Source organism: Staurois parvus, unplaced genomic scaffold (genome assembly GCF_062004578.1).
Source record: "Staurois parvus isolate SC_StPar_1 unplaced genomic scaffold, SC_StPar_1.0 ptg000538l, whole genome shotgun sequence".
NCBI lineage: Eukaryota > Metazoa > Chordata > Amphibia > Anura > Ranidae > Staurois > Staurois parvus.
In genome coordinates this window covers 6704434-6716806 of record NW_028318334.1, presented here as the reverse complement: position 1 = coordinate 6716806, position 12373 = coordinate 6704434, and the positions used below count along the sequence as shown (strand labels likewise).

At 42.8% G+C, this 12373-nt stretch overlaps 1 protein-coding gene across 2 annotated transcripts in view; it reads left to right on the top strand.

The window, feature by feature from the left end:
• Positions 1 to 2530: 2530 nt before the first annotated feature.
• ETV4 (ETS variant transcription factor 4) overlaps positions 2531 to 12373 on the top strand; it is a 65595-nt gene continuing 55752 nt past the window's right edge. Inside the window, exons 1-4 of one of the 2 annotated variants that reach the window (XM_089690649.1) lie at positions 2531 to 2690; positions 3022 to 3110; positions 3217 to 3307; positions 5108 to 5155. In XM_089690649.1, coding sequence (XP_089546775.1) covers positions 3054 to 3110; positions 3217 to 3307; positions 5108 to 5155 — 196 coding nt within the window. In that variant the 5' untranslated portion in view covers positions 2531 to 2690; positions 3022 to 3053. Of the gene's footprint in view, positions 2691 to 3021; positions 3111 to 3213; positions 3308 to 5107; positions 5156 to 12373 lie in introns of both variants that reach the window. The other variant, XM_089690648.1, reaches the window with a different exon arrangement.

Below are 12373 nucleotides of genomic sequence, written 5' to 3'. Positions count from 1 at the left end.
TTACAGTTTACAGTGCATTGCGGTGTACAGTGTATAGTGTATTGCAGTGTCCAGTGCGTTATAGTGTACAATGCATTTTGATGCCCAGTGTGTTACAGTGTACAGTGCATTGCAGTGTCCAGTGCGTTATAGTGTACAGTGCATTTTGTTGTCCAGTGTGTTACAGTGTACTGTGCATTACAGTGTCCAGTGCATCACAATGTACAGTGCATTGTGGTGCACTGTGCGTTAGTGTACAGTGCATTGTGATTTCCAGTGCGTTTCAGTGTACAGTGCATTTTGTTGTCCAGTGTTACAATGTACAGTGCATTGCTGTGTCCAGTGCGTTACAGTCTACAGTACATTGCGGTGTCCAGTGCATTACAGTGTACAGTGCATTTTGATGTCCAGTGCGTCACAGTGTACAGTGCATTGCGGTGTCCAGTGCATTATAGAGTACAGTGCATTGCGGTGTCCAGTGCATTACAGTGTACAGTGCTTTGCAGTATCCAGTGCATTACAGTGTACAGTGCATTTTTTTGCCCAGTGCGTTACAGAGTACAGTGCATTTTTTTCCCAGTGCGATACAGAGTACAGTCATTGTGATGTCCAGTGCGTTACAGAGTACAGTGCATTGCGGTGTCCAGTGTGTTACAGTGTACAGTGCTTTTTGTTGTCCAGTGCATTTTGCAAACAGAAAATGTTCTCCTTCACTGATGTGCGTTAATAAGCTGCACTGATGAGGTGGCACTGGTGGGCATTGATGAGGAGGCACTGATGATGCTGCATTGATAGCTGGCACTGATGGGCACTGACTGGTGACACTAAATAGCAGCAATGACTGATGGCACTGAATGATGGCACTGACTGGAACAGAATGGCAGCACTGCTGGGCAGTACTGTTGGGAACTGCTGGGCAGCACTGTTAGGCAGTGATGGGCAGCACTGTTGTGCACAGATTAGCAGTACTGTTGGGAACTGCTGGACAACACTGTTGAGCACTCATGGTCAGCACCGTTGGGCACAGATTAGCAGTACTGTTGGGAACTGTTGAGCAGCACTGTTGGCCACAGATTGGCAGCACTGTTGGGCACAGATTAGCAGTACTATTGGGAACTGCTAGGTAGCACTGTTGGGCACTGATGGGCAGCACTGTTGAGAGCTGCTGGACAGCACTGTTGAGCACTGATGGTCAGCACTTTTAGGCAGTGATGGGCAGCACTGTTGGGCACAGATTAGCAGTACTGTTGGGAACTGCTAGGCAGCACTGTTGAGCACTGATGGGCAGCACTGTTGGGAACTGCTGGACAGCACTATTGAGCACTGATGGTCAGCACCGTTGGGCACAGATTAGCAGTACTGTTGGGAACTGCTGAGCAGCACTGTTGGCCACAGGTTGGCAGCACTGTTGGGAACTGCTGGTCAGCACTGTTGGGCACAGATTGGCAGAACTGCTGGGCAGTACTGTTGGGTACTGATGGGCAGGACTGCTGGGCACTGATAGTCAGTGCCCTGATTATCAGTGCAGATGTCTACAGTTGCCGGTTACTGACAGTACTTTCCTCACGCTGTGACAACACGAGGAAAGTATTGCTGATAACGAGCAAGTGTATTTAGATAGTGGTCAGCTGTGATTGGACACAGCTGATCACATGGTAAAAGGCTGCTGTGATTGGCTTTTTACCATGTCATGTGATCAGCTGTGTCCAAAGGACACCGTGATCACAGACAGGACCGGGTGCACGCCGCTGGGGGCGCGTTCTGGGAGGACATCATGTGACGCCATCCCAGAACTGGCACCCACCCTGTACCCGTCATTCAGCTATAACATGGTAGTGAAGTGGTTAAAGTGAAATATTGTTCAGGCATATTTTGTTCTGTTTTTACACATGAAAACCTGGAGTGTGAAGGGGCCCTCAGAGGCCTGGACTGTGAGCGTTGTCACTGTAGAACAGGAAGTGTGTGAGTACAGAACACTGAGGGGCTCATCACTGATCCTGGAGAGTGCAAAATCTGGCGCAGCTGTGCATGGGAGCCAATCAGCTTCCAGGTTTTATTGTCAAAGCTTCCTAGAACAAGCTGAAACTAGAAGTTGATTGGCTGCCAGGCACAGTGCACCAGATTTGCAGTCTCCAAGTTTAGTAAATCCCTCCCCATGTTGTTGGTTGATTTAGTAGAAGCGGGGGAGGGGTGTGATGTAAATAAAGTGCCCCTGTCCTGGTAATGCGGGGGGTGGGGGTCCCGTCCCCTCAGTATGGGGTGTATGGTGTACTTTGCTCGTCATACACAGCCCCGGCCATGTCTGAAGTTGTGCTCAGAGCCGTGTCTGTGTCCTCCCCCTTCCTCCCTCCTCCTCCATGAATGAAGTCCGCTCTGTTCTCTCCTCCGATTTATGAATGGGTGCCAGACTTCTCAATGAAACCTTGTCCAGCCCCGCCCCTGATTGGCCGCCGTGCCCTCCCCTCCTCCTTCCGCTGGCGGGGCGTGGCCCGAGCTCTCTTATTGGCTGGCCCGGCTGAGTCTGGCTTTCATTCACAAAAAACTCAATGAAACAAAAGGGAGAGAAGGGGGAAATGTGAGAGCATGAGAGAGGAAAGCCTCCAATCACAGCCAGAAAAACAAGTCCGTCCGAAGCAGCGCCGGGGGCTCCCCTCCTCCTCCTCTCCTCCCCGGGATATCGCTCCGCTCTCACAGCGCGCACACCCGACAAGGTGAGGGGGCTCCGCCGCTCCGGTACCGGGAGAGAGGGAGGGGGGCACTCACCCACCCAACTACCAGCACGCCGTGCAACTTCCCCACACCGGGGAGCCATATGTCTCCGGAGAGGCTCCTCTCTGCTGCATTCTAAAGTCACAACTTTACCAAACTTGCAGCAACTCCTCTCCTCACCTGGGAATCCTGTGTGCTGGGGGCTCCTTCCAGTCCCGGGACACCCAGCCCCCCTCCTCTCCCCTCCCCCCCCCTGCATTTTTCTCAATGGGCCTCATTATGTATGCATGTTTGTGCTCTCCATTCACCCCCCCCCCTTTCCTGTCCTTGCAGACCAGTCCTCCATGACAACACACACTTAACAAATGGACCATAGGATGAGAGGATACCTGGATCAGCAAGTGCCCTACACCCTGACAAACGTGAGTCCACCTCCCTCCCTCCTCATTGCACCTTCCTGCCTCTCCACACTCCTCACACATCACTCTTCTTCCTGTTCTGGGGACATTTATCCTTTATTTCCAGCAGAATCCTCAGAGGCATGGAGACGTAGAGCGATACTACATGGGGGGCAAGAGGAAATTCATGGATGCCGATCTACCGCCCCAGGAATCCGAAGGTAACACACTATTACCCTCTACCCTACATCAGAGAGCCCCCCAGACTTTTTTTTTTACCCCCGATCATATTTGATTACATTTTATTTATATATTAATGTTCTTACAAGGGAGTTACACACAGCGAGCCTATCTTATATTTTTGTATAATCCTTGTATTTTATTTCCGGTGTTTTTGTTTGGGAAGACACATGGTTGGTCATATATGGTTGCTGATGCTGTCCACCCTCCTAGACTTTGTGTATATAGTAATAAATAAAAATATATTTATTTTATTTAAATTTATAGTATGTGTGTGTATTATAGCGTGAAGGAGATAGATAGAATTACAATTTTTTAGTTTGTTTGGGAATACACATGGTTGCATATGGTTACTACTTTGTGTTTTATATAATACATTTTTTATTTTTTTTAGTTTCATTTTACTATATACATTATAGTATCATACGTATGTCTTCATCTTCACTTTTTTTTTTTTTTTTAAATACATATCTTCTCATAACACGTTATAATATTATATATATATATATATATATATATATATATATATATATAAATTCCTAGCTTTGGTGGTTCTCAGAGGACAATAGGCTTCCATAACAGGGGAGGGAAGAAAAGTATGTGTGTGTATATATATGTGTGTGTGTGTGTGTGTGTGTGTGTATGTGTATATATATGTATATATGTGTATGTATATGTCTATATGTATGTGTGTATATATATGTATGTGTGTGTGTGTATATGTGTATATATATATATATATATATATATATATATATATATATATATATATATATATATATATAATTTCTAGTACACACATCTATCTCACACTCTTTAATATAATCTCTCACGTACGTGTGTGTATATATATATATATATATATATATATATATATATATATATATATATATATATATATATATGTGTGTGTGTGTGTGTGTGTGTGTGTGTGTATATGTATGTATATATATGTATATATATATATATATATATATAGTGTGTACGTGAGAGATTATATTAGAGTGTGTGAGAGATGGAGATATATATATATATATATATATATATATATTAAAGTGTGGATATCATTTTTTTCCTTCTATAGAATCCTATTGTCCTTTTGAGAACCACAACTAGGGATGTACCTGTAAACTTGTCTGGACACAATGCATCATCTCTGTTCAAAAATAAAAATGCCATTCCTGGCATCCATGCAGCTAGAATTGGCGACTGTAAATGGATATAGGTGTTTACTTACATTAAATCATTCTTCAAAATGCCATGCCCTTCATGTTTGAAGGGGTTGCTGCTTTGCATTGTGAGATGGTCCATTTTAATATAATTGTTTGTTTTTAATTTATTAAAGCAAGCCTAGAAAGGGACGTATAGGCATAGTACAAGTCAGTTGTAATGATACACGCCGAGGACTGCACTGTGGTTTCTGTAAAGGATCCTGAGTGGGGTGCATTGATTTTAGTTCCCATTTTGGATTTCACAGCTACATCTGCACAGTGTATGTACTTCTGTTCAGGGGATATGGAGTGCCTATAGATTTATTTTAAAAGCAATATTTTGTTTGCCCATATTACTATATGTGGTCAGAGCTGGTTACAGGATGGTGCCCACATCTGTAGTAGTTCATAGTGCGATTTTGTTTGCCTATACTGTTCTACATGATCTGTGCTGGTTGCTGTTTGTGTAGTAGTTCCAATATACAAATGCAACCGACAAGATGCATTGATAAAATAAATCTGTAGTCTGAGTAATGAGCTATATAGATTGATAGTCTTCTCTTATTTCAGATCTCTTCCAGGATTTAAGCCAGTTCCAGGAAGCCTGGTTAACAGAAGGTAAGCTTTAACCCCCAATTATTTCTCCCCCCCACTTCCCCACTACCACCCCAAGCACACTATGGTCGGCACATCTGTATTTATTTCTCCTCTCTCTCTATTTATTTTAGCCCTTTCCACAGATGAGCAGTATTTTTCTTTTCTGCCAACATTTTGCGACTTGTTTAACTTGGGGATTATGAATAAAACAATTGTGCTGTGTATTTGCTTATGAAAAAGATCTGGCTCTTGGCCCACTCCCTCCCCCCCACTTTTTTTAAAAAGTCGTGTGTTTTTTTTCTTTTTTTTTTGTCTTCCTTCTTGCATCAATGTCTAGTAGCTATGTACTAGTTATGCAAGTCTTGTGTATATATTACTATGTCTTCTATCTTAGAGCAGTGTGGTTTTTTTTTGAATGCAGTTTTTATGTTGTATCTTGAAAAATGTTTTTTTTTTTTTTTTTCTTTCCCCTAACATTAGTTTGAAAGGGAAGTCAATTCCTTGGAGCCTAATTAGCTGGAAGCAAATGGCATGTTAGATGTAGTTTTGTGCAGTCTGTAAGGTTATTTTCTTGCTGGCTTGAGAGGAATTATCATTTATTCATATAGCACTAACTCATCCTGCAACACTGCAAAAATTGCAGTACTTGGTAATGGCTGGAAGTCCTGTTTTTAAAGCTCCATAAAGGTTAAGAAGTGCTGGGGGCTGTGTTCTGATGGCTCCTGTTTTCTTGAATTTGAAGCCATTTGATGCTTTTTTTTTTTCTGTTTATGCGGGGATTGATGGTAAACTATTATCAAAAGCCTGGGAGTGGTCTCATTAACATAGTAGATTTTTCATGACTCCAATGTGCATCACAAGATTTGTGTAAGACTATTTCCAATGCTTCATGTTGATACATGATCCTTCTTTTTTTTTTTTTCGAGCTTGTCGATAGTACATATCTGACTATAATCGCACACCATAACATATGGTATACATTAACACAGGAAATGGCCAAAAAGGGTTCCATGCCCATTGAAAATGTTCTTCATTGCTGTTGGAAGATGGGCTGGGTGTTAGGTTGTTCTTTGTGTTATTGGTCACCTTCTGTGTTTCAAGTTTTTTTTGTGGTTTTTTTTTTTTTCTTCCCCCAAGATGTTGTTAATCTTGTGTAAATTGGCTGAATGCTTGCTTTTCCTATTGCACCATGACTGGTGAATAGTTCTAAAGTGTTCTCTTGGTCAGTGTTTTTTGTGTGGTGTGGTTTTTTTTTTTTTTTTTTATGGATTTATTTAATTGATTTTCTATGAAAGGTAATTGTTTTTGAACAGCGTCATTACTTTGAAGATTAAGAAATGTGAGATATTAAGGCAACACGGTGTACTCTGGTATTCAGCAAGCCCTTGATCAGTTTGTAATGTTTGGCTGTGGACCTGTTTGCATGTTTGACTTATGCATATTTGAAATATTTTGACTCCATTTTGACTTAGAAGTGCTACTATTGAATGATTTCTTCAGAGAGATTTAGTTTATTGTGCTCTTCTGATTGGTGTCATGCAACGTACACTATATACAGAAATAGACATCTGAGTGAGGTCAGGTGGATGTGTAGTAAAATGTAGAAGCTGCTTACCTTACAAGGAAAATGCAAGATTTTTTTCAAATCTGTAATTGCAAAATTATTTGTGTATATAATCCCAAAATCTATATTTCCGTGTATTTGGACATCGTGCTTCTCTATATACAGATTTCTTACCTAAGCTAATGGAATTATGATGATGCCTTGCAACTAGCAGCAGTACTGACATGCTGCTATGACTGCTTTCATTTAGCTCAGGGGTCTCCAAGCTATGGCCTTCAACTAGGGTCAATTGTGCATCTTCAATGTACACTGCTTAAGGACTAGGGTCAGCAGAGGCTGTCTATGGCCTTTGCTTTTGATGTAAGGGGGGGACTGTGATGATTATCTTGTTGTAAGGAGGGACTTGGATATAAGAGGGAGACTCTGATGTAAGGGGAAACCTTGATGGGGACTCTGTTGTAAGTGAGGTACCTTTTTTAATGGCTATTTTGAGTTAAAGGGGGACACTCTGATGTAAGGGGGAACTCTGGGGATTCTGATGTAAACGAGGATGGTGATATAAGGGGGGACTCAGGGGAACCTTGATGGGGGACTCTGATGTAAGGGGGAACCTTGATGGGGACTGAGTATCTTGATGTAAAGGGGAAAGCTTGATGGGGGGCTCTAATGTAAGGAGGTCCTGAAATGTAGGGGGATTCAGATGTAAGGGGGAACTCTGGGGATCTTGATGTAAGGGGGAGGCTTGATGGGGACTCTGATGTAAGGGGGGAGGGCTTTAATGGGTATCCTGATGGCTTTGTGTGTGCTGATTTTTCCATGCACACAATGTTTATATGCCGTTCTAGAGTTTGAGCACCTAGCCTTAAGTCCTCATGTGCACTGGACATTTTGATAATGCTGGTAACGTTAGCTGTGTAAAGTCATGTTAAAAGCGTGAGTTTTTCTGCTTTGGTGGAACTTTGATGGGGATCCTGTTGTAAGAGGGAACTCTGATAAGGATCCTGAAACAAGGTGGGGGGGGGGGGCTATGATGGAGATTTTTACCTCCTGAATTTCTGTAAAATGTGGCCCTCATGCTGATAAGTTTGGAGACCCCTGATTGGGAGTCCTATCAGGTTTGTACATGTCTTTTGCAGATAGCCCAGCTACCAACTGAAGGAATGTGCAAGGCAAACTTGACATTGTTGTTGCTTTCATTTTGCCCAGCCTCCGCTGACAAGCTCCCCCACTCACATTTGGATATCGATTTTGTTAATATTTGTTCTGCAAAGCAGTATTTCTTTTCTCCCCTAGGTGAGGACATTTGCATCACACTGCCCTCCCCCCCACTCCCCATTCCGGATTCTGTTCATGTGCAGATGTATTGCAGGGCTTTGGTTCCCAACTGAGCCCTGCAGCACATCTGCGCATGCGTGGGTTTTATTGGACGACTTTCTCTGCACATGTGAAAAAAGACTGTTAAAATCTTTCCAAAACATTTGCTGTGTTTGTGCTTCCGCGGGAAATCTCCTTCCTTCGCTCAAAGGGCTCTGCCAGGACCCGAAGGCTAGGAAGAGCCCTTTGACACACCCTGCACACGTGTCGTCATAATGATGATGGCGGAGCAGGAGGGGGTGGAGCCAAATGAAAGGGGACATGAGTTCCTTTTTTAGGAGAACAGTGGATCATGATGCCAAACATATTGAAAAATAGATTCTGGGATTACATAGTTTTTTAAGCAATCCAAATATACTGTGGAGAATAATTTTGCAACAGCTGGCTTCACACATGCAAGAGAGATATGAGGGGTGCCTGTTTTCAAACTGCAGTTAGGCCAAGAGGGTGGGTCTCTATTTCCATGCATTTGCAGCACATAAAAACACATGATACATGCTCTCCAGTTGACTTCCACAATACACACTGATGGATGGACAAAAACATACCGAAAATATTTTCCATAATGCAAAACCTATATGTGAAACAGATGCTTTGAAAACAATAGGAAGCCAAATAAGTTTTGATGTGTGAACAGGACCTTAAAGTTAACAAATGCCAAATAAAAATCCTTTTTCCAAGCACACCCTCTCCTGACTACCAGTCCTCTTTCACAAAGCAGGCACAGGCAGCATATTATTCTGGATCTCTAGTTTAGGAGGTCATTTGTTAAGCATGTCTTCAGCTCTTCCATCTGCTGGAACTTAAAGGATTATATTTTAGATTTGTAAACATTTATTTCATTGGCAATTAGAATAACACTTCCTTTTGATCAAAGCTATTAGTTTAATTGCTAATTTAAGTATAACTAAAGTCAAAACATTTTTTTACTTTTGGGTATTGGAGAGAGATTAGGACATCTGTCAGGGTTTTATTGCTATCTGTGGCCCCATTAGTGAGATTCACCCTCCATACTGATGACCATTGTTATCGAATGGGTGGGGTTGGGGCACACGGTTATGGGTTGTCACAGAGGGGAAATCTTCCAATGTGTACGCTAGTTTTGGTGACCCTGGTGATGGGGGATTCCCTAACTTTGAAGGGAGGGGGTATTTTCTCTTGCTTCCTGTTTTGGCTTGGGACAGGAAGTGAAGGGAAATTTCCCCAGTGGAACCCATTCAGCAAGCTGGGAATCCCCTCAGCAAGCCAAGAGACCAGTTGTGCAGGTCTGTGTCCATAGACGCACATATCGCTATTAAGCCATGCACCACCACCCCCTCCAGCAATCGTTCCTTACAGGAGTTTTGAGTGACAACAATGGGAGCCAATGGCTCTCATTTGCTGCCAGTGTCTCCTATGAGACCAGGGAGAGCAGATCTGCAATTAGGGCTGTGCTGGATTGGTGAAAGGAGCCAGGTAAGTGTTTAGGTATGAGGGCTGTTTTCTCTATATACTATGTGTAGCAAGTAGCTGTACATTCTGTTAAGCGCTGCAGTATAACACAGGCTGTGAAATGTAATTCTTACATTGCGCTTATCAGCCTTATTAGGCTTCTTTATTTTCCCTCTAATCTATGGCTGATTGAATGGGCACAAGACTGCTATCAGCTCTGCACAGATTAAAGTCCAAACACGCATGTATAGAAAGAAAACACAAGAAGAATATACTGAGTGGAGTAGAAAAGCTATGGAGAGGGATTGGTTGAATAGTGTGTATGGTGCAGGGGTCAGCCAGGCACAGTGGACGGTGCAGGGGTCAGCTTGGCCTAATGGGCACAAACGTAGTTTTGAAGAGATTGGGTTGAGAGGACAAGTTTTAGAGGCAGGAGGGTTGGAGATTTAGTTCTTAAGCTTATAGTTGAACAAAGTCACAGCTGTTAGTGATATGTAGCTTATGACACCTGGGGTGGATGGTCAACACACCTCCTGAAAACTATCATTAAATTAAAGGCATGCTATAAATAGGCAGAAAAGAACCGACCGATGAAGAAAAATTTATCTGAAAGTTGCATGTAAAATTATATTGTTACCAGGGGGTTCAAACGGGATGTGAGTTGGTGACATAATGCCTCTTCACTAGCTCTCAAACAGTCTCTGAAGAATGATCCAAGCAGATAGCTCTTCAGAGGGCTAACACAAATGCGGACTAGCCCATTTTGCACTTTTGACTAGCTACCACTGAAATAAATGCCCTAACTGGCAGATTTACTCCCACCTCCTGTTCTGGTGAGTACTGGAAAACTTGTGTGTCCCTCCACTTTCCGTCTCTGTGGCAATGAACAGAACAAAGTAGTGGTGCACTGAAATGAAAATTCTGGTGCCGAAAACAAAAATTCAGGATGCACTTGGCCGGAAACGAAAATGGACAGTTTTTTTAAAATTTACATATTTTTCAAACGCAATCTTCTTCTTTTTTTTTTTTTTTTTTTTTTTTTTTTGGGAAAGAAATAACATTTTAATGATTAAAAAAAAATGTGTGTGTGTGTATCGCCCCATTTTTTTTTATTTTTTTGGTAACCTATGAAAGATGATGTTACACCGAGTAAATAGATACCCAACATGTCATGCGTTAAAATTGAGCACACTTGTGGAATGGCGGCAAACTACGGTACTTAATCTCCGTGAGTGATACTTAAAATCTCTACAAGTTACCAGTGTGAAATTAGAGGTCTAGTGCTAGAATTATTGCTCTTGCTCTGACGTTCGTGGTGATATCTCATGTGTGGCTTGAACACCTTTACATATGTGGGTGTAGCCTACGTATGCATTCACCACTACACGTGAGCACGGGGGGGGGGGGGGGGGGGCACTTTAAACTGTTGCTAAACTACAAGTCCTATCATGCCTCTGCCTTTGGGAGTCATGCTTGTACCTGTCAGTCTTGCAGTGCCTCATGGGACTTGTAGTTTGGCAACAGCTGGAGGGCTGCCAGTTTGACACCCGTGATCTAGTGCTTTAAGAAATAAATAAATGGCTTTGTTAACAAGGCACCGGAAGCGACATCACTCTGATCCTCCAAGGGCATAGAGATGAGTGGAGGTCATCTTTCCTTCACTTATCTCTATGCCCAGTGTGTGGATTGTTCAATGGTTGTTCAGGAAAGGCTGAGAACCACCAGGCGGTGAGGGGTGACCAGGGACAGGGTTATTTTCAGCACCTGTATCTGTGCCTATTTTCATATTGGCCAAAGGCAGATGAGGGGGGTTTCGGCTGAAACGTTTCAGCCACCGAAATTTCAGTGCATCCCTAGAACAGAGGGTGATCTACCCAAGTAAGATGGCAATAAAACCTTGAAGTTTTAACCCTTCCCTACCCTAGTTACAGTGGAATTCCAGTCAAATTGTAACCAAGCCTAAATCTACTCCCACCCCCATTCGAAGAGTGTTCGATCTACCCTGAAAAAGGTGTCTATACTTGGCTATTTTGAAGCCTCTCTGGTCCGGTCACATTATTGGGTACCAGCGCCGGCTTCAGTGAAGAGGAGAGTTCGCTGACATGTGGCGACATCACCTATAGGCTTTACTATAAGGCATCTGTTGTCTGCTGTCCCTCCTCCACACTGAAGCTGGCACAGGGACCCAGTCATGTGACCGGACTGGAGCAACCTTCAAATTAGGTAAGTATATGCATCTTTTCTTTTACAGCAGGGTTCTCTAAACTTTTCTAAGCAAAGGACCAGTTTACTGTCCTTCAGACTTTAGAGGGGCCGGATTGTGGCCATTTGAAGTGGTAAATGCTCCAACATCAGTGAGCATAAATAATGTCCCATCTTTGCTGTTGGTTAGAAGAATTGTGCCCCAACCTTGGTGTCATTGGGTGGGAAGAATTTTGCCTCGATGTCACTGGGAGGAACTATGACCAATCACTGGTTTCATTGGGAGGAACTGTGCCCCTTTTTGTTGGTGTTAATGACTGGAACTAATGGTGTCAGAGGATGATACATTGCCCAAAGGGCCAGATAAAAGCAAGCAAAGGGCAGAAGTTTGGAGCCCACTGTTATACATGATAGATGGAATAGTCTTTGAATGAAGGAGGGAGAAGATTTGGGTTTAGTTAGCATTGGACTGGAATTCCACTTTATACTTAAAACTTTAAAAGTTCTGGTTATACATACATTGTTATTAGAAGGGGAGTTTATAAAAGAGCTAGCAAAGGTCATCACTTTTACCCCTCTTGTACATTACCCTTCTGTGTGCCTTGAATGACAAATTCCCCACTGTACTGACAACCTAACAAGTAGATATCTAGATTTCCTTTTTATAT